Consider the following 23,356-nt stretch of genomic DNA (forward strand, 5'->3'; position numbering starts at 1 on the left):
ACGGAGGGCCGATGTTTACTTTATCCTCACTAATCACGGGACGTATTTGCGTTTTATAATCCTTGGTCGGCTAAGAGGGTAAAATCTGAAAGCTTAGTGGAATCTCCTTTCGGTCGGATGAGTAATCCTCGCTCCAGCCCACGATTTTCGCCGCAACGCTCCTCATCCCCCGTCTAAGAGTCGTCTAAGAGTAGAGCATCTTCGCGTATAACGCCGAAGAAGAGAATCCACGTCACTAACTTTATGATTCACCTTGTCCCGTAATATAACCGTGGATTCCCGCATATTTCTGTGGATAAACGCGCTAAGGCAACATAAAAAGATTTCCAAAACTTGTAAAAAATTCGAATTTACAAATAAGCGTGATATTTCTAATTTAAGATCAATCAAAATTAATATTGGACGCTAGTGGTGAAAATAAACTTGGCAAAATTGATTTTGACGTAACTAGCAATTTTATTCAATACCTTCACGACGTTTCGACCATTTGGTTGTGGTCCTTATCAAATGAGAATTCCATCAATTAAAATGAGATTAACGCAACATAAAACCGATCTTATTTAATTAATTCATAGTTAACGACGTCGTTGACGAAACATCATAGCGATGGGACGTGTTCCTCTTTTAACTATTAATTTTAAATAAGATCGGTTTTATGTTGCGTTAATCTCATTTTAATTGATGGAATTCTCACTTGATAAGGACCACAACCAAATGGTCGAAATCAATTTTGCCAAGTTTATTTCTAATTTAATTCTAATTTCAATATATCTGGTTGCTCGCGTAAATTCCAAGTTTTTAAATTTTTAATTTGCGATCAAACGCGCAATATTATTTTAACGAACCGCAGATTAGTTAAATCGGCAAATAATAATTCTACATTTTTAGTCCAAACGATGTATACCATCGAGCAGCAGGTTTTCGGAGACAAAAGCCGAAACATAAGTAGCGTATGACAAAGGTTTTCCAAGGACGAGCAAGGGTGCACACGCAGATCGATTAATTGATAGGCACGAGCGTATCGTCGGTCTCGCTGCATGAAACTCGAAGGTCTGCGTTATCGATAATTCACTCGACTTGACCGTCCTCTCACTCGAACCACGGGTACCACCCTCCCACGGTCCTGCCTCCTTCGCCCTATTTATATGATTAATGGCTTTATAATGACCATGCAAGCTTGCGATTCCACGCGCAGGACAGAGTAACCCTATCTTGCTGGCGTTCACGCAAAAGAATTACTCGCCGTCTTACCTACAAAGGACGCCCGCGAAAACGCATATAATCGTCATAATAATAGCGTTTCTGCTTTTATTTTAATGAATATTACATCGTTCGTGCCGAGCAATAGCGATTTAAAAGTGGTTTAAACCCTCCATTATCTCAGCTGGTCAATTATCACTGAGCTTTATATTATATATGACGCACTTGCGTCATATGTATATCTGTTTCTATTTTTAGAAACACAACGTCACTGAAAAATTGTACGAATATAATTACATTTCTCTCTGCACGCATCTTACTAGCGGTAAAAGAATTTATAAATAAAAAATATTGCGTTATCGCAAATATATAAATCAAACGAGGCGTATTGTCGGTCTTTCAAGGATAGTCTAGATGATTGAATGAAATGAAAATATCCGGGGATTCCGTCATCGATTTGCACTGAGTTTCCGACGGCCAGCGAGGAAAGGATAATCGCGATCGATCGGTGTAAAATTTCTCGGGGGTGTCGGAGTGGCATCGGAATTGCGAGCCAGGTGAAATCGAGCTATCGAATCGACATCCGTCATGCGAACGCGTCAGGCTCTATACATGTTCTCTCTCCTGACGGTAACTCTAGCCACTCGACGGTAATTCTCCGGTTGGCATGCGACCGCCACTCGAAACGACACGATATCACACCGTCGAGCGTCGCGCCATTTTTTCCCATTTTTTTCAGGGCTCCCCTCGCGAGACCGACGTGTGCACGAATGGAAAGAGCGAGACATGAAGCCCTTTTAAATGTCCGCGAACTTGGTGCGCAGCAACAAAATACAAAATTAATTGCAGGTCTTGGAGCAGCAGCACGCTAACAATAAGGCGCTCGAATCGTGCGAGAACTTGCTTCGTATGTACGTATATATTTATATGCAAGTCCGATTATATGTAATTATATATGAAATTAATCGTTTTCATTTTTTTTTGGAAGAAATGTGTAATATAATGCATTTAATCATATGTATTAATAATAATTATTATTATTATACGATATTTTGGATCGTTTGTTTATAACGTTGTTGTGCCTCAAATTCTTTTAATTGACAATTAATCGGACTTTTTAAATGTTTTCAATTAATAGACAATACATATATTTCTATTTAATACTTACATCGCGGTAGTACGAAATTAAGTACGAAGAAACACTGGAAGTAATGAGAGGCAATAAAATTCAACGGTCTCTGATATTCTGGAATCGTCCTAATCATACAGTCCGAGTATCAAAAAAATTCGACACATTTTAAATTACAATTAAACTCACTGTAACTAACCATATGTATAGTCAAGAAACGCCCACGTTCTGATCACCGTAAACACTAATCGAGGAACCTCTCTCTAACACTTGACGGACACGTAAGTCAATCGCGAAGGACTGAGGCGCAAAAATTGTCGAACACGTAAGCCAAAACAAAGCGTGCCAAGGTTTAAAATACACTGATCGCGACATACGGCGACAAGTACGGGCTCGGTATGCGACGACGCAGATCTACGTCCGAGAGCCACGTGGCCAAGTCGTAGAATCATAGAGTCGGCTGCGTCAAGCCTGATATAAAGGTGACAGAATAGACGTATATAGAGACACTCCACACCACGTAGACATTCGTAGACGTACACTAGCTGGCTAGGTAAAGGCATAGCCCGCGACCGGGCTACGTGGCTTACAAGCACGTGGGAAAAAGCGCGTGCGAAACAAGCGTCGGCCGGCCGGCAGCCTCTACAGGGACCGCGTGCATAATGGATGTCGGGCGTATGCGCCTCCGTAGCGCGCCGTTCTACCCGCTTCTACAAAATAACACACATTTGTAGCTAATTTTCCGAACGATCGTCATCGACGTCGCTCGTCGTCGTCGTCGTCGTCGTTGAAGGGAACGAAGGAGCGAGCGAAAGACTCGCGACATTGTCGTCGCGACACGCCCCGATGCTCCGCAACCTCTGACCCTCGTCTTTCATCAGACTCTCGTGCCGATTCGCCCGAGTAACGATCGAGAGTCGCGCGCGTTTCCTTATAGTATTGGTAAAAGCGCGCTCGACCAAAGTTTGCGACTGCAAGATTCTGTTTCCCGAAGAAAATACACAATAATAGATGCAGAGTGCATAGAAAGCTCTATGTGTCCTGCCATCTTAATATTCATCAGTAGACAAATTTCAATATTTAAGATGTTACGTTATAATTTCTTTTTTTTTTTTAATCCGTCATCCAATCTTAAATCAATTCCAACTGTGAAGGTGAAACTTTTCGTTATACAACTAGAGCAAGTGAAACAATTCTCGGTGGATGATTGCGACGCAAGTTGGCTGTACTTAGCGCGCTGTTTTTTCTTTATAGTTTAATTTTGAGACCATTGATAGAGATAGTCTTTTACGACACAAGTGACAAGAAAGTTCAGGTTGAATGAACGACGGTTGGGCCATAAGCTGCAATATTTCCTTGACCTGCTTCCTTATTAATATTTCTGCGAGGTTTATACACACATGTAAGAAGTACGCTAATGCACATGTATGTATGAACATAAAGTGAACGCACTACGTCATAATATTAGACTCGGAATGTTTCTATAGACTCAAACACGCTCAAACGGAGTAATAAAAGAAAAATATAGAAATATAGTTCTAACACTTAAATTCATTGCGTGGGATTCCACGCATATTTATAACAGTTTTATGTCGTAATAGCGTAATCAATATAAAACGGCATAACTGTAAATAACTTTAACTTTAAATTTGACAAACATGGAAAATAATTAATACATTAGAAAAAAATTAAGTTATACGCACATGACTGTATAAAGGTATTATATTTAACTCTTTCGAATTCTAGCGATGATATACGCGCACTGTATTCCACACATACATATGCCTTATCTACACACATGATAATGTGAGAATCACCGACTTCGTTAGCATAATAAGGATAATTTTGTTGCAACGTTTTAAAAATAGGATAAATTGGCACGTGTACTTAAAATCTATACGGAACAATAGGCGGAATAGGAAAATCCAAAGCGGTGCACGAAAGCGAAATAATTAATGTGTCGCGTTCATATTTTCGCTGGCCTCGATCGCGAGGAAAGATCGAGCGAAGGGGCGAAAACCGCGATAAATTGGAGAGCTTCGAGGAGCGTGACGCTTTTTAAAGCCCATGATTTTCTAGCGAAAGCTCGCGTTTCAGGTGGCGCGGAAGGGCGAGCCGGGGGCGTGCGCTCCGTTTAGCTGCAACCCGGCAATTACCTGTAGGGCATAATTGTCATCCCTTTTTCCAAGACGGCGTCCCCTTTGCTCATTCCCCTCCCCTCCTCCCCCTGACAACGATTGCCCGATGGGGGGCGTCGGGTCACGCGAGGCCGTGCCTGTCGCCAGGAGTCCACGCGACGCGGAGAGAGCCACGCGATGCCGAAACAACACCGACTTACCTTACCTGTATCAGATTTCTAATTACTAATTTACTCCCGACCCGGACTCCTGGCCCCTCCTGCTCGGCTTTACAGCGGAGACCACTTTCGTGCTCCTTAAAAGCGAACAGGCATCGACGTCGCCTCGCGCGAGCCCGAGATTACGATCGGACTCTGACCGATCTTCGATCGATATGACCTCACGTTTTCACGGTCCCGCGATTCACGCTGTTCGAATTTTCCCGACGTAATAGACTTGCTATTTTTGTTTATAATAAGAAGCAATGATGTTAGCGAGACTAACGGAGAAATCCGTGTAACTGAGATGACACGAGATTTGCACCGATAATAAATAATTAATAAATTTAATTTAAAGTAAGAATGTTTATAATAAGAAGATAGCGAGAATGCTAGCAAGACCAACGGAGAAATCTGTGTAACTGAGATGACACGAGATGTGCGCACCGATATAATAAATAATTAATGAATCTAATTTAAAGCAAGATGCAAAATGTGACTCTTCCTTCTCTAATATTGAAATTGAGTCGTGATATTCGTATTAAATATACTGAAGAATCTCTCCGGATAATATTATATAATACTGAGGCGATATAAAAATTTCTGATTTTAATTAATTTTTCTTATTAATCGCAGTTTTTTAATTCCTCAGTAAACGTTCTCGTCTCGCTAGCATAATTATAAAGCATATTCAGAGAAGCAGAAAGTTCTTTCGACTTACCACTCGTCGACAGAAAAACTCTCGAAACTCGCAAGTAAGTGTTCCGCCTAATGCGACTCTGTTGAAACGACGTGCTATTTACCTGTAATCAGAAAAAAAAAGATACGATGAGAAACTATCGCCTTTACGTATGTCTTTCGTACTTGTTAAGTTGCGATACACGCGGATGGAGGGCAGGAACTCGCGTTGAAAAGCGGAGGAGGCGAAGGCGAACGTAATCGCGAGAATTAATTATTCCCATGCACGAATGTCATGTGCCTCCCTGTAATTACCCGGCGGGCATAATTTAAGGCGAGCAGAGTTGTTAACAATATCGTTCACGTTCCGGAGTTCGTCTAGGTGGTGAGGACACCCTTTCGTCGGAGGAAGGAAGGCAGAAGGGGACGCGACTGTAACGTTTAGTTCTGTCAAAGGACGTGATTCATAACCGCGCGGCGACATCAGAGCAATAGCCATAACACACAGCACGGTCCGACGATATATTACGTTTATAAATTAACGCGCGAAACTTTCGCAGTTGACTCGCGATAATCATTAATTTCGCGTATTATCGTAAGTATGCACTTTGCGATAGCGACCCTCCCTGGTCGAAGCAACTAAAACGAGACGACGTTTTACAGCGGCATCTCCTAGGCTAGCTTCATTTACGATCGCGTGCTAATTTGCATCATCCAGTCACGTGCCGTTGGCGTTTATTTTGCATCCTCCGAGCTGACCTGTGCGCGCGGTTTATCATAATACTCGCGGAGAGAGAAGTTTATATTCCTCCGTCTATATTATTACTCGCGATTATACGCAATCAAATTTAAGCGGAGATCGCCCTTTTTCATTTTACACACACACACAGAGAGAGCGGGTAATCCGTCGTATCACGCTTAATCTCAATCTCATAATGCGCCCTGCCACTTCGGTGTACCGCGTATTCGCTGCGTATTACCGTCCCGGTGCCTCGTAACTCAGCCTCCGCGATCCCGGCTTTGAGAGAGGAGCTGTACCAGCGCGCGGCACACGGTTATAACATTTACTTACTGCCGTTTAACCACTTATCACGTCGGATCTTGGGACCCGCGGCTTCTGCATCGCGCCCAAAGGCAGATTCGTGGAGTACAGAGGGACGGATCGAGAACGCTCGTACAGATCTACGAGAGAGAGAGAGAGAGAGGAGAAAGATCGATATAGAGAGGGTGATACTAACGCGCATATCCATTACGGTAAGCGCGCGTGGAAACGTTTACGCGAACGTGTATAAGCGTATATACCGTATATATCCGTCGTTATCCGTCCTACATCTGCCACCTCTCTCGCGTCGCGGCTGATCGCGATTACGCTCGCATGCTTCAAGGACATATCTGCCGGATATCAACTCGACTACTCGAGTCCTAAACGCTTACACACCCGAAACCCCTCGCCGTCGATATCCGGCCCCACCCCCGGCCAGCAATCTTGCCTTTGCAGCCGCCGAGGATATTTACCGATTCCAATTGGTTTCGTGATTGCGCCTAAGTGCTCGAATAGTTGGCCGTGGCCGCTGCTGAGTTAGACGGATGGATAGATAGATACGGGATTCGAAATAAGAGGCCCAGATTCCGAACGACAAGAGCGAATAATAATTTCGCCAAGAGTAGGACCGACCGAGTTGAGTAGACGGCGAAGAGAGAAATGCAATCGTTCTCTGATGAGTGAACTGTAAATTCCCCATTAACCTATGTAACGATGAAATAATTCACGCGCCTCGCGTATAACGTAACTAAGCTAAGGTGGAAGGCATTTGCAGGGTGTTGAAGCAATATTGCGAAACTTTTAATTGATCCGCACATAAGAGTTGCAATTAAGTACCGATCTTCCATCGTCTAATATAATTGAGGGAACGCACAATGCAAAAGTATATACAAGTAGTAATTAATATGTGTAGCAGACGCATTTCTGTTACTGTCGCAGTAATCAATTTCAAATGCATGTTATATCATTGTGTGCCTGATGATATACGTATAAAACCTCTTGTATTATTTAAATATATCATATTTACATCCATTACTCAAACAGTGGAAAACTTCTGTATCTCTGTTTGTATTATAACAATAGAAATACACAAAAGTGTGATTAATGGACAATAAAATCGTTGCCTCTCTAGATCATCATAAATTTTAATAGACAAATAAGATGTGCGGATAGGAAAAGGTTGCAGGTTAGGTAAACATGCCAAAGGGCCTTTCTGGTTGGCTCTGATGTGGTCTGCAGTCTCGGCTTAATAACCCTCGACCTCGTCAAACAAGCGCTTCTAACCGGCCTGTTCGCCTCTGGCATTGAGAATTCTCGGCGATAACGCGAGAATGACGTCAAGAGAATATATTGCAAGTATCTTATACGCAAAAATAATTCGAATAATCGCGCAATGTTCAATTACTCGCACTAAACAGATTTTAATCTGCATTGGGGGAAAGATAAGACGAATTTATTTAATTATGCACAATGGACGCAAGATATTGTTTTTAAAAATCTAGATTTGAAAACGCTTTCAGATTACAGATTTCACAGCTCCTACATTCCATAAATTACAGTACCTGAGGAATTTAATTCCCATGTTATCGCGCATAGATCGTAATCTACGCACTTTTAATTAAACCCATTAAAATATCTCCGCCTAATCTAAGAGAAAATTCTCGCGAATCACAGACAACATGTTAAGGGCTCGGAGAATTCATACGTGTAGTAAGGTACTTTGACATGAAAAAAATTGGCAAAAAGTCACGAGGAACGAAGTAGCAGATTATATCGTTGCGCCGCGCTCGTGTGTACGAACGATGCAAGAGGAACCATGAAGAGGGGAAGCGCGGCGAGTGGCTCATCGACTGGTACAGACTAGTACCGATATTACCCTTGCACTCTGCACGGCAAGGAAGCAGGGAGAAAGAGAGAGAGAGAGATAGGAGTATGTAAGCTCGTAGGTATCCACTTCCCTTCTCCGCGATCAATTAATTCCGGACACTAATGCTTTTCTAAAGACACACACCCAACCGGGCTCACCACTCGGCCGATAAGCAACTATTCCGAGAGAGCTGTCGGTCGGAACCATCGAATTGCACGTCACGCGATTCCTTCGCGATCGCAATGCACTTTCCTTTGTCGACTTGGCTGGCAACCCCGTTGCGACGAAAAGAAAATTTCGGAAATAAATTATATAATACTTTTCTCGCGGACGATGCACATAACGAAATTTCTTTCTTTTTGTATTATAATTTCGAATTCATAGAAATATGTAATTTCTGATTTACAAAATCCACGTGCGCAGTAAATTTTCTTTGTATTCAATCCCTCGTCGGAAAATCGACGAAGGCTCCTCGTATAATAGGCATCTATCTGCACGTTATTTCACATCTACGACTACGAGGCTGGCTTTCCCTCCCGAGTATTCTAATTGTGAGAGACAGTCCCGGGAAAATACTCGGCGGAAGTTTCCTCGCTCCTCGAGCATATCGCCGGTATTTCAATGTGCCACCAACACACCAGCGTCACGGCCGCACCAACTCTTACCTTTCGGTAACACCTACGCTATTTCCTACCTTCCGACACCATCCAACGACGCCTCCCCTCGGACTTCATTCCAAAAGCAAAATTAAGTACCTACGAGAGATGGTAAATACAGTCACCGGCTTATTTCTCGAGGTAGATAAGTAAACTTGAGATTGGTCGCGTCTCATTTCGGGGAACCAGATGTGTGTGATTCGCGAAATGCTTTTCTCATTAAGCTTAGGTGTGATAGAAATAAGGATGTGACGGAGAATTGGCGTAGTTTAATAATTACGTAATTACAATTATATTTTCACAAATGCAGAACGATAGAACGTGTTTAGAATCATATATAATAATTAATAAGAAAAATAAGAAAAAAGTAAGAGTTATATTAAAGATTAATTCACTTATATCCATAAACGTATAAAAATATATTCGATACAAAGATAATTAAATTAATCCGCTCTCATTAATGTTTGAAAGTATCGTTTAATCGTCTGTCGTGATTATTTGATCTATCGATTTTGGTACCGCACTTGTCACAAGTAATGACATAAATTCTAAGAAGAATTTTTGGATGCACGCGCGTCAACCATTATATAGTATAGCGATCTTTGAAAATAAGAAGAAGCGTCAACGGGGCTTTTGAGAAGTTCTCAAGAGTGACGTTGATCCCTCTCCCGTTACCCGTTGCGACTGTCACTCACAATTAGCCGTCCCGAAGGATCTGCCAGCTAGGAAGAGAAGGAGCCCTGGGAAAATAGAGGAGAACAAAATAAAGGGCGGGAGGAGGTAAGATAGCAGGAGCGGAGGGAGAAGGCGACTACCGCTTGACGGCGCATCTTACATGACAGTCTTTGTATTAACTATCAGGTAACTTCTTCCTGTCAACCCTTTTGCGCCCTCATCTCGTTGTTCCTATGCCGAGAGCCTCTTTACTCCCCGACTATTCAGTACCGGATAAGGAAAGAGAGTAAGAAAGAGAAACGAAGAAGGATAAAAGCAGAATTAGCATTGTCAAAGTAAGTGCTAATCCTGCAAAACGCCTTCCAACGTAGCACACTAGAATATAGTAGCGCAATTATATCGCAAAATAATTTTTCGAGTGATTGCAACTAAAGCCTTACATTTTTTAGTAGTCAAGTATTTAGTTTTTATCAAAATAAAGTCGCCGGATACAAATGTAACCCCCCAAATATATTTTTGCTCGTAATTTTAGTTCGTATTCGCAAAAGTGCATTAATCGTTGGTTCTTGCATAGCCTCGACGCAAAATTATAGACCCGTGTCACATTGTGCTCACACTCACACACTCCTCGACACGTTCTACGCTCCTCTAGACATTATCCGAGGAAAGCGTGAACGCGGCCCAGACGAAGGTGCTACGCCGTAGGCAGGGACAGCTCATTAATATTTAGACATATTTTGAGCGGCGAGTCACTACCACGTCGCTAACGCCAGCCGCCATCGTCGTCGCCTTTATACATAATTATTCGCGCGAGATTGGCGAGCGCTGGGCGAATCTCGTTGCCTTGAAACTCCCCGCTGGAAAATTTCCAGTCGCTTTCTGAATTAATTATTGCACATAAAATATGAGAAAAATCTGATCCGTAAAGTATAATTTAAGTTCTCTATCGACACGTCGATATTATTTCTACATTTTTCACAAAAATATATATAACTAGATGTTGATGAAAATTTTTCTTCTACAGAGAATCGATATAAGTGGAAAATTATGTTCGTTTCATTACTATTTGTATAGAGTTAAATGAAAGACGCGAATAAAGATTGACGAAAACAGTTTGAAAGTCGCCCTGTAGACGATCGAAAGTGTAATTTCGAGTGATCAAGGCGTATTCACTTGCTTGCTGTTAATTAAGCTTCGCCTACAGCCCGACTACGAGTGAGAGAACGTTCCAATAGATGAGAAAGTAGTTTCCGGAAGGGATACGACCATTTTTGTCACGAGCGCCGTAAAGTTCTCTTCAATATCGTATTTATATTGCGACTCTCATTCCCTACGAATAAATATTGATTTCATCTCTATCCCTAGAATTTTCTCTATCAGAAATATCGCTAGACCGACCCGATAATTCTTCTCTTAAAACGATTTCTAGCCATTCACAAATAAATTCTCAAACGTTCTTAAATATAATGCGATACATTTTTTTTCATTATTTTAAACATTGAAGATTTCACAGTTTAATCCAAATAAACAGCATTTCTTGTCCAATTTTATATATATAAAAAAAGACGAAACAGTCGATTTAAATAAAAAGAGAGAAAGGTAGCAATGGCGAACGGTGGGAGGTCTCCTTTGCCAGACTTCTAATCGATTGCCGCGAGTTTTAAACTTTACGCCGTCTCGTTCCCTCCGACCGCTCTCTTCCGTTCATCTCGCGAAGCCGCCGACGACGGCAGGTCGAGGTGGAGAGAAGCGACGGAAAACGCGAAAGGACGGCAAGCCAGAAGACAGAGAAGCAGGGGACTAGAGAAAGAGAGAGAGAGAGAGAGAGAGATGGCAAAGTCTGTAAATTTTCTTACATTTTATGAGCCATCAGAATTTCATAACCTCGAGCCAGTCCGCGTGGTACTTTGCACAAGAAAAGTTTCCGCTCGCTCCTTCTCTTCCCTCTTTCTCGCCCTCGTAGCTTTCTCGCGGCACTTTCGAGAAAGGCCAAAGATGGTTCGGGTAGAAAGAGGACGGAGAGCCTGGTATGTGCAACGGATCATTGCAAGGTAACGTTAAGACGACGCTGGTTCTCTCGCGCTAGTCTCCTCTGATTCTCCAATCCGCTTTGCGTACATTAGACCCGCGGGAGATTGAGCGAAGACGCCTTAGATTATAATATCGTTTAAAATGATGGGTAGTAAGAAGCTCGTTCTAGACATCCGCGACTTTCTGCCGTCTCATTGCTTTCCGCCATACGTTTCTATTACACAACCATATATTACGTGAAAAAATATGTTGCGGATGAAACAAGTTTCAGTCTCTCTATCGTATATTCTCTTCTTTATAAATAATTCCTCCTATCGTTAATGCAATATTTTAAGAAACATTTTCTCTTATAACTGTAAAAAAGATATTTGACGCTTCGTAAAATATTTTTCACGGGACTTAATTAAAAATCACATCGTTTATAAATCTCAAGAATTTCGTTTGAAAAAAACTAATGATAATGACTCAATCTATCTCATCAGAAATGTACACGTGTGTACGTGTATTATTTAGTCAGATCGGGGCTACGGACTGTGTTATTCTTGCCGGCCGTCCAAACAGTGTAATCCCTTCGCGTTCCCGATTAACCAAATACCTGGTATACGAGCGAAAGCTCGTGGAAATGCCGCGTTGACGTGCTTGCGTGCTTCGCGGTCGCACCTTCGCGTGACTTTGCGCTTAAATGGCTTGACGTGCTTGACGCGAATCTGCCGATCGCCGACTCGTTGATTCGCGATTCGTTCCCAGAGAACACATCCTACAAACCGGCATCTCGCATATAAAGCTTTTTTTCCCACACCGCTGCTGAAGACCTTATATTTCGAAAATGATAATAATTTATTTTTTTCTTAATAAAATATCTAATAAATAGCATTGCGCACCCTATACACACAAAAAAATAAAAGCAGGGTTAGAATAATGAAGAATAAATTGTTCTAATAATTTTTTAATATTCTATCGAATTTACAATAATGATGGATAAATTGGCGAAATTAAATGTTAAATGAAGTTGCTGCATAAGGACTCTTATCATTAAATTTATACTTTCTATGTAATTCCAGTTACAATACCTGTAATGTCAATTATATCTTAATTCATGGATTTCAAAAATTTTAAAGCACGAAAATTTTTAGATTCGATGACTCGACGTGAATAAGTCGCAGGATATTTCAGACACGTGATGTATTTTAAACAAAAAATCGTATTTATTCGCCAAGAAAAATTCACGAACGCAGCAGTTACACTCTCTATACGGATCTCAATCCTCTTTTTTTTCTCTCGAAAATTACTTCGCGGAGCATGTTGCAAGTGGGCGGTTCTCACTGGTGTAGAAACGGTGAGAATAGAATAAAGGCTGTCCTTGCGAGAGGCGACGAAAGGAGAAATAGAGAGAGAAGGAGAGAGAGAGAGAGACGGAGACGGAGTGGCGAGTAGAAAAGCCCAGAGTCGTGTCGGCCATGTTGTCAGCAAAGTTTCGTCCTCCCTCTTAAATATAAATGTATACGTGCGAGCCGGCACGATAAAGCGTCTTCTCTGGTAAGTTCTGCGTAGCTATAGTCTACATTGTCTCGTGAAAATGTACACACACGCCTGTCTGTCGTGATCCATAAAGACCCATTAAGAACCGACATTACAATGCTGCATAAAGGGATGTGCAAATATATCTTGAATATTTCCATCAATATAATCCGTGTGATTCAAATTGTCATAAATAATTATTTTCGAAATGTATATGCATACAACCACCCTTCCGATTATTTCTCTTGTAACAATTATATAACATATTTATTATTTTGCAGATCTCCCTTGACACAGATCTTTCTTACTTATATACCGCATTCGCTATATTAAGAATCAAAAGTTTTATTAATTTCTTTTGTAGAAGCACAACTTTTTATTATGCAACTTTCAAACAGGAATATCATGTCTAAAATGTTAAAAAGTTTACGACTAAACACGGATTCACATTTTTATGCACTCTGACATTAATAAGGCTTCTTCTCTTCGCCTCGTTCATTTCATCGTACAGAGACATGACAAATGGTATGTGTATCTAACGAGATCTTCGACTCCCTTTATTACGAGATAGTTTCGACCAATCGGTACCGAGAACACGCACCACGAAATAATTGCAGTCATTCCGAACCATTCGCTATATTAGCCGAGATAATCTCATCGCCCTATTTCCACGTTCTATCCATTTTGTTCTCCTACGTGATACGTAACTAACTTTGACAAGAATATTCTGTCTGTACGAAAGTATGACTGGATGTTATGTCACGAATATATATGCACGTATTGTCGTACCATATATTTTCACGATATATGGTTAATAAAAATAACATGGAATTGTCCTGTCAATAACATAAATATCATATAGGTTTACTCTTAAGAAGATATATTATTTCAACTTTTGCGCGAATTCGTGTAAATTAAAAAACAATATAACGTATACTGTCTTTTACTATTTAAACCTCGATGCTAATAGCACTTAAATAATTTATTTAATTAATATTAAACTAATTTTTCACCGAATACTTTTTGATGTTTAGGAATGAACAAATGACACGAAGAACGGTCCATTTAATTTGGGGAACTATTGACAAGACATAAATAGGTGATCCGAGATCTCATGATATCGCTGCGGGAGTTCGACGACGATATTTCAGCGAAACAAATCGAACGCAATGGTTCAGAAAGAGAATCGAATCACTCGCGTTTCGGTCGAGCAATCCGTGCACACGCAGTTGCTTCCCTTCTCAGTACTACGGCCCTACCCGATTATATTCTCTTTTTACTAGCAGACAGGTGTTTATCCGACCGTACGCGCAAACACTATTTTCACCCTTCGCAGCCGAGCACCTCCAGATTGATTCTACATAGCGAAAAGAAATATTCCGCACAAATCGAAGTCGTTCGAATAGTCTCTACTATTTTAATCCTTTCCCACATTTTATTCGTATTCTTTTCTACGGTAAAAATAATGCACTAACGCGGTCAAATTTAATTATAAATGACGTATATTTATATCTTGAGATATATATATATATATATTTATAATATATCTGTTTGGAATTATTACGATGATTAATAACTGCGAAAGAAACATAATTTAAAGATTTGATGAATGTGAACAAGTATTTACTCTGAAGTATTGTTTCTTGTGAATTTTAGCCGTCTTAATTATGCTTTAATTGTTTGATTAAACAAATAATCTGATCAATATATAAATGTTTATCATTGTTTTGTATTTTACCATCACAAAGCGTTATGCAAAACAATTTCCGACAAAAATAATGAAATCACGAAAATTCCTTAAAGTCTCTTAATTCGAACGATGCGTTTACTCTGAAGTATTGTTTCTTGTGAATTTTAGCCGTCTTAATTATGCTTTAATTGTTTGATTAAACAAATAATCTGATCAATATATAAATGTTTATCATTGTTTTGTATTTTACCATCACAAAGCGTTATGCAAAACAATTTCCGACAAAAATAATGAAATCACGAAAATTCGTTCGAACGATGCGTCATCGTAGAAATACAACAACTTGATCACGAGAACTTGGTCACGATTCATCGAGATGGATGAAGTGTGTACTTACTGCGACGATTCCGAGGGTACCGTTTCTCCCGAAACGGAGACGCTTAATCACAGCGCTTCGGCGATCGCGGGCTGATGACAGGGTGAGCGAGCGCAGCCGGTCCCAGTCTCATTGCGTGAGTACGTGAATTCGTGCGTGCGTGGCGTGCGTAAAGGGCGCTGCTCAGGGTCGCGTACGCGCGGAAATCGTGGTGGAGATCCTCTCGGCCGTGGATATCCTCGCCGTCGGTGCTACGTAACGATCCCCGCTCATGCCGTGAGAATCTCTCGCGGGCACTTGTCTTGGGCAGCCGCCAGGAGGAGCCGCGGGGGTTCCGGAGAAGGCTAGGGTTACGTGGGAGGAGGTGAAGATGGAGTAGGAGCCGCAGGGGGGTTGTGAATAGAGGGATGGTGGTGGTCCTGCTCGGAGGTAGCGCTGGTTCCGGCGCATTCCGAGGACCAGGAGGGCCGCGGAGGGTCGCAGGAGGTAGAGGGAGGTAGGAGGGAGAGGGTGCAAGTGTTCCGCCCCACCCGTACTCGGCTCTGATTGGACTATCCCCGCTTAGTCACCCCCGGCCATCCCTCTCGTCCTCTTCTACCTCCTCCTCATCTTCCTCCGCCCGATACCCTCACGGTTACCTTCTCTTCCGCCTTCGCCGCCACGCCGCTTCTTCTTCTTCTCGTTCGCGCTACCTCACCTCTGGTCCGCGCGTAAGAACGCCCGCCTCTTTTTCGATGCACCGGAAAACAGGTGCGGAAGCTCGACGTGGGGATTCCGAGATTCCTACTGGCTCCGGGAGCCGTCGGTGACTCTGATCTCCAGACTTTATTCCCAAGCTCACCAGTCCCACCCCTTTTCCCCCTCCCACCCCCGCGGCCGTGTTGAATTTTGAAAATTCTGCAAGAGTCTTCTATGCAGGGATCCATATGGCATTTAGCCGCTTTCGGTTCCCTCTCATTTCGAACATACAACGGCTTTAATAACACAGATCCCGCAGAATGCCCGATTCTCGCGAAATGTCATTGAACCGACGCTATTTTCTACACTCGCGGGATTGACGAGGTAGAAAAGAGAAACGAAAATAGATAATTGAACGCCATCAAACGGAAGAAATCTACTTTTCCTCCCAGAAAGACAGAAGTGATTTAATAGAGGAGAACTATTATTGTAAATACAATGCAATTTGTTTTGATTAAATGAAATATGTACCAACCATGATAGTTTCGCAAAATAAAACTTCATTTCCATAAAGTTCCTAAACCTGAGCGCAACCCAAAACAAGCTTCATCAAATATTTACAATCTCTCAAAGTGCATTCGCCTCTCATTATTTTGACAGAAATTGATTGAAAACTTAATTATAATTCCCTCGTAAATGCAAGTCAGAATAGATGATCAGTATATACAGTATTTCCAGTAAATTGCAGCTATACTTATATTTCATTAGTGGCAATAAAGAGAAGAAGAAAGGAGATACAGTATGCCGTTACAGAGACCGCAGCATATTTTTAATAATCCACAATTAACACGAAAACAATATCTCGAAAATTGCACTTTTGCGCTTCGATATTGCGTCAAAAAATTCTAAATCGTTCCTTCCTCAAGATCCAAACACTTTCTAACAAATTTCATCAATGTGCCATCCAATCTTCTGTCTCTGTATAATCGAGTGCAATTGAGTGATGCGATCAACTGTTGCGGTGGCATGTTTGTTCAATAAATGAAACCGCACTCTTACAACGATTATCATAAAGGTTTAACGAACGTTGAGGAGGGAAAATGGAAGAGACAAAATGGAAGGGGCACAAGAATGCCCTAAGGCGACGGCATTTCGATAATTGGAAACCAATGAGCCGACGGTAGGAAGATTTTCGAGGTAAAAATCAACCCTTCTACCCTTCGTTCGGGCCCTAATGAAGCGAGCCTTCGGCGTTGCCTGCCGACGTGCATGCCTCCGCGTCGTATTAATTGCCTGCCCCTTCCACATCCCTCATCGCCACCCCCGGGCCCCATTCAACCCTTTCCATCGTCTTCTTGCACCGTCTCGTAGTTACCCGCGATAGCGCATTCTTCGACAAATTGGATCACGCTAGTGTGCGAGCACCCGCTATCGCCGAGGACTCGCCAGGATCATCGAAAATTGTCGAAAGAACTGAGGCCACACATCGTTCGAAAATATATGTGTAATCTCTGAACCAATGTTTTCATCGTCTCCGAATGATAATTTGAGAATGAAATTTTGAGATGAATTTGCATACGACAAAACTTAAAACTAAAGGTCGAGACGATTCGAATGTTATTTTTCCTGTGTAAAACCTTGAGAAACTTATTGAATCTATCATACCAGTTTTCAGGGCAAAATGCCAAAATCGGGCCGCAAAGGTGTCTATAATGGTAAAAGTTTAATTTTAATTCAAAAAGAGAAGAAATGGAGATAATTATTATTTCTATCTTAATTTTTAAAGCGTCATAAATTTACCTCTTATAACATCATAATGATTAATATATATAGACATTCAAAGATATCCCTTTAAACTATAATATAAAAACTTTGAAAATATTTGCCTAATTGTAATAGCTGTTGCGTGTTAATTATTTATTCGCACTGGTAACGTGATAATGCCAAGTAACTAATCAGTCATTAGTTATTGATTGATACAACAAACGCAGTATATATAAAAAAAAAATTTGCGATAAATAAAATCGAACGGATGATCGTGACTCATATATGTATGTAGAAAAGTTTCCACCGATTTGCATCTCGATGGAGCACACATTTTCCTCTCTTCAATTGTTTCGCCGCGAGTGATTGAACGTGTGACGTTTAAGCGCCCGACGGCACCGGTTATCATTCCCGTCATGCATTTATCTCAACGATAAAAAGCTGCCGCGATGTAAATTACTTTTCGTTTGGGATGGCATCGTCCTGGTACGAATCGTTTAAAATTATCTACCGTCACATTATGTCGATTCTACAAAAGATTCGACATTCTACGCGGCTTAATTGAAAACTAGTTACAACGATGATCGTCATGAGAAGTAAAGTGAATAGAAAGTAAAAATAATTGACCGCAGGAAAATTACCTAAATATACGTATAATTAATTATTCATTAATTAAGCCATCGTCTGTACGCGGTTCAGCTTGCTGACGTTAAGCAATTAATCACGCCTATGACACGTTGCTTATGATAAATGTCATACGCGCGAGCGTTGTAATGCACACGCCAACTTGCGTTACTTGATCATAAATGTAATAGAGAAATGAAATATATAATGTTTGTGTGCGTGTGCATAACTGTCATTTAAATTGCTTCTTATTTTCTTCGGCTAATTAAGATCAAGGAACTAAATTGCTGATAATTTACCATATAATCTCCAAATCGTTCAACTTGACACGCTTAATCGTCTTAATATAAATTATTATACATTAAAAGAGGAACCCTCTATATTATCATATACCTAATGTAGATTAATCAGTATTGCAAACCTCGAGGCGTCTTCAATCGGCAAAAGCCCGTGTGGCTTTAAGGTTGTGCGAGGTTAAGGCAATTTTCGACGTAATTCCGTTAGGTGTGGGCTTCAAATCGATATAATCAGCGAACGCGGGGTTGCTTTAGGAGCGGCGGTGGCCGCGCCGGGCTACGACTCTTCTCCACCCAAATTCTACCCCTGCACACCACCTAACTTTAGAATCTTCTTCTAACCGACCCTTATTATTGAAACGAGTGCATTGTTTCGGTATTGTGATACCCGACGGTTCATCCCTCGAAAGCAGATTACAATGCAATGTGCAGTGTTAGAGAACATTCTGTTTTTATATTTATCTCCCTACAATGTACAAGATTCAAACTTGCGGAATATCAAAATATCGAAATCGAGAGAAGAGTTTCGATAATAATATTAGTAGCAAAAAGAAAAATTGTTTATTTTATAGAAATTGCGGATATTTGTTTCGGAGATGTAACTTTTTGTTAAATAATAAAAACGAAATAATTGAATAATGCCAAATGTGTAGAAATCGGATAAAATATTCCGAATTAATATCTCCTTGCAGGTCATTCACTTGCGTCCGTCAGTCACTAGTTTCTCTCACGAGGCTTTTAATATAACGTTAAAAAATACAACCAGGTCATCGCAAAAAGCATATACGACACTAACTCCTCAAATATTTAAACATTTCTACATATACATATATAAGTAATGCTAAATATCTATAAAATACCTACATGATACACGATATGTCGGTAGAGTCCGAAACAGCATCTGAATCGGGATCTCACGGTTGTTTCTCTTGTACGTCCTTCGCGATCACTAATCCTCAAGCTTTCAACACTCTGAGAGTTCCCTACTCCCTAGGCCACGCCGCGGAAATGACTGCAGCTACTATCGTCGAAATCGTTTGCTCGAGGACGGTATCGCGATACCCGGGGCAGAAAAATGACAAAGTCGCGTGATCGGTTTACCGGTTTCGAATACGACGAAGACGAGCGTCTCTGAACGCGAGATGTGGCACACCCCGAGACCTAGACACTACTGAACCAGCCCCATGGCAAACCTTGTTAACGGCAGTCGACAACCAAGTTTAAACTTCGGGTAACAATTCCCCTACCAACTCACTCTCATTCTCTCTCTCTCTCTCTCTCTCTCTCTCTCTCTCTCTCGTGTTCTCTCCCCCTTCCCGTTTAGCGCTCGATCTCTCCCCCTTTGTCTCTTTCTCTCTCGTTCATCGCGAAGGTGACACTCTCGAAGAAGAAGAAGAATTCTTAAAAACTAATTTAATCGTCAAAACTTGATCACTTTCCCGAAATGAGCTAAGTAACTGCTCGCTAATAAATGTTTTTCTTTTGATACCGTAACGATAACTGGCCTCTGACTGAAGGAACAGAATGTTGCTTCATGCTCTTGGAAATACTGACCGAGATGTTCGTCTCCGCCAGCGGTTCAGCATGCTATACACTATACAACGTCAGAGAATTCTGTGTCAAATCTTGAAGATTTCTAATAACAGCATTACGGCTAATAGCATTTGATTATTTTCAAATGGCTTGCTATAAATTAATTTTAAAGCGCATCTTTTGCTTCTCTTGAAATCTTGTTAGCATATCTTGCAACAAAATAATAGAAATAATAAATGTTGAAACAGAAAACATTTTACAATGGTTACAACAATGGTTATTGAACAATAAATATTTCAAATGTATACAACGTCAAACTATATATCTCACTTCCTTGTTTTTAATGTTTAAAGCCAAAAAAATTTCAATATTTTTAATGACACATTCAACTAGAAATTATACAAACGTACGGTGCAAAAATATAACAAAGTTCTTGCAATGATTTGAAAAGAAAGCGTTCACCAAGATGTCCACCAAGACGTATATATATACCAATCACGTAACGAAGGAGAGAAACTTGAGTTTAGAGTACCAGTGATATAGATGTCCAACAAGAATTCCCGATTGCTCGAAAACAGCATTGATTTCGCTGTATCGACGAACTTCGTATTCGCTGATATCTTGGCCTTCGTGGTCATCGTCGGGAAGACGACGCGGACAAGCCAACTGTCGTTAACCCCGAATCCCGGTAATCCCTCGCGGCCGAAATGGAGAGTGAGAGGGAGGGTATCAAGTTCACCACAACCTTCCGTAAGCGGCGCGAAACTCGGTAGCCGCGTAACAAGAAAGAAGTAACTATCGTTGAAGCGGACTAGTTTGTTCAATGGCACCAAGACGCGAGAGGGGCACGGAAGGGGGGCAAGGGGGAACATAGGAAGGTGGGCCGAAGTTCCTCGCAAGAACAAGAACAAAGTTCCCGACCGAGACCCCCTCCCGATCCTCTTTAACCCCCCTTGTGAGGTGTATACCCTCGCAGATGCGCGCACTTGGCGCACAACCGGTTTCACCTTGGAAACTTTGACTAAAACCAAATTCCAAGTGCAAGTGCCGGCACATCCCTACGAGCCTACCTGCGAATCTGCCGCCGCGGTCGCGAAGTCATGCGTTTTCCAGACGGAACGACGCGAATTCGGATCTGTGCGAATACGTATTCGATTGAAAAAAGCGTGAAGAAAGTGACGTTTTGTGTTATTGTGCAGTGAGCGGGAAGAAAATGCGGTTTACAAAGATGCAGTGTCGCGACTCGACTGACTATCGTGGAAGAAGCATTGAGAGAGAGATACGTGACGCACAATCGCTACCTTGATGTATTACAAATATCGCGTAGACGAAGGAGTGACAAATAAAGTTGTTGATCAAATTCAAACTTTGCGCTGACGATAAAAAATATTTGTGTTTAAGAAGAAATATAAAATTTCTTATTTCTCCCTCCGTCACATGTACAAAGCTTTTTTTATATTATCAACTTGTCAAATATCAAAGGTGAAATATAAAGTTATTAATCAAATTTCAACTTTATGGTGACGATAAAAAACATATTTATGTTTAAGAAGAATTATTTTGTTATTTCTCCCTCCGTCACATATTACGCACAAAGATTTTTTATACAATCTTATCAACTTGTCAAATATTTACGAGACATTTGGTACTAAAATTGAACACAAATTAAGGAAGGAGATTTTTCCTTTGGAAATATAATCGTAAATTCGAAAGTTCCTAGCGAAAAAAAGTGACGAGAGATTGGAGATTGCTCCGAGTTGAAGCGAGACTCGCAATGCGTCTTGGTACTCACTCTACGTTGATGAGCGGGAGATCTTCCACGTCAATCGATGATCGTACAGATATCGGGAGCCTCCTGGGTTACCGCGAGAGATTACCTCTCTCTCTCTCTCTCGTACAATTCTAGGGCACCGTTTGATCTCTTCTCCGTTTACCGCGATCCGGAAGACACGTCGAGGAAGCTCAAAAGAGGAGACGTAGACCCGTGATCGACGTTAGGCAGCCCTACGAGGCCCGTCCGAACCGTCCGCGCCGCGACGTCGACGAAGAGCGCCGATTTTCCACGAGCAACCCCGAGAGGTCGTACAACACCACCGTCAAGAGGAGGACAGCGGTGGAAGAGAAAGAGGGGGAAGGGAAGGAAGCAGAAAGAGGGGTAGGTGGAAGGAGCCGGAGGAGGATTTCAACCTGGTATTGGTGAGGAAGAGACCGCCGACGTTGAGCAGCACCGATACGCGCTGGTGTGCGCGTTTGCGAGGAGTTAGATTAGAGAGAAGGAGAGATGCGAGAGCGCGAGAAGAGAGGAGAGACAAGGTTGGATGTGCGACGTTGGAGACGCGCATCAGTATTGGTGAGAGTAAAACTTTTCTCGCTTGTGTTCGTACGCACGCATCGACTCGTCTCTGAGGAAGAGAGAGCGAGAACAGATGGGAGGGAGAGAGCGATGGAAGAGAGGAGAGAGAAAGAGAAGGGGAAGAGAGGTGCGAAGGGGGAGAAAGATAGGGCGTAGTACGATTTTGCTAGTACGGAGACGAGGTTCCAAGCAAAACGCGTGGTCCACCTCCGAGTTATTTCCTTTTCCCCTTTCTCCACAATCCACCCTCCAACCCCCTGTCATCCCTCACCCAGGGACCACCGCCGCAGCTTGGACGGCACAAATTATTACCCGTCGCAGGTGCATTTTTTCCTATTCCCTCGCTTCCCTGTGCGCCTTGCCGCGCTTCACTCCAAAACGTCCGTCGTGTGACAAGAAATTACGAGAACTCGGAAGCGCGGACCCTTCGCCTCGCTCAATTACCAGCAACGAGGGTAAATCTCTCTGCTCGAGGTGCGCGTAAACTGCAGCAGCCGGTGATCTTGGGAGAAATCACGGCATACGTGGTCCAAATGGCAGATCTTTGGAGAGCGATGACGAGTTAACTGATGGAAGAAGGAAGAAAGAGGGAAAGCAATTTTAATCATGAGATATACTGCACATTAATTGTATATTCTTGAACGCTGATCGAAAATATTCCATTCTCCCTTGCGTAACCCCGTTTTTTCCGCTAAATTGATTTCCCATATAAGCACAATACATATAAACGCTATACGCGAGCTTTCGAGTCAGCTGTCTCCCAGCTATTTTACCAACTATAAAATATGATGCGGCTGATCTTGCGTCTTTCGTCGTAAATAATTATTCACACATAACATAGTTATCGTCATCTGTATTGATTTCGCGCACCAACGTCATTCCGGAATATCTCGCAAACAAAGCTTTGCGAG

The 23,356-nt window shown here is 41.8% G+C and overlaps 1 protein-coding gene across 4 annotated transcripts in view; it reads right to left on the reverse strand.

Moving 5' to 3' along the window:
- The window catches only part of LOC114937648 (uncharacterized), a 288,573-nt gene that overhangs the window by 151,899 nt on the left and 113,318 nt on the right, over positions 1 to 23,356 (reverse strand). The window contains exon 1 of one of the 4 annotated variants that reach the window (XM_085483948.1): positions 2,529 to 2,658. The exons of the other annotated variants lie outside the window; for them this stretch is intronic. Coding sequence (XP_085340074.1) covers positions 2,529 to 2,531 — 3 coding nt within the window. The 5' untranslated portion in view covers positions 2,532 to 2,658. Of the gene's footprint in view, positions 1 to 2,528; positions 2,659 to 23,356 lie in introns of those variants that run through there. 4 annotated transcript variants of the gene reach the window in all.

Source organism: Nylanderia fulva, unplaced genomic scaffold (assembly GCF_048542155.1).
Source record: "Nylanderia fulva isolate GAGA-0341 unplaced genomic scaffold, ASM4854215v1 Scaffold28, whole genome shotgun sequence".
NCBI classification, from domain to species: Eukaryota; Metazoa; Arthropoda; class Insecta; order Hymenoptera; family Formicidae; genus Nylanderia; species Nylanderia fulva.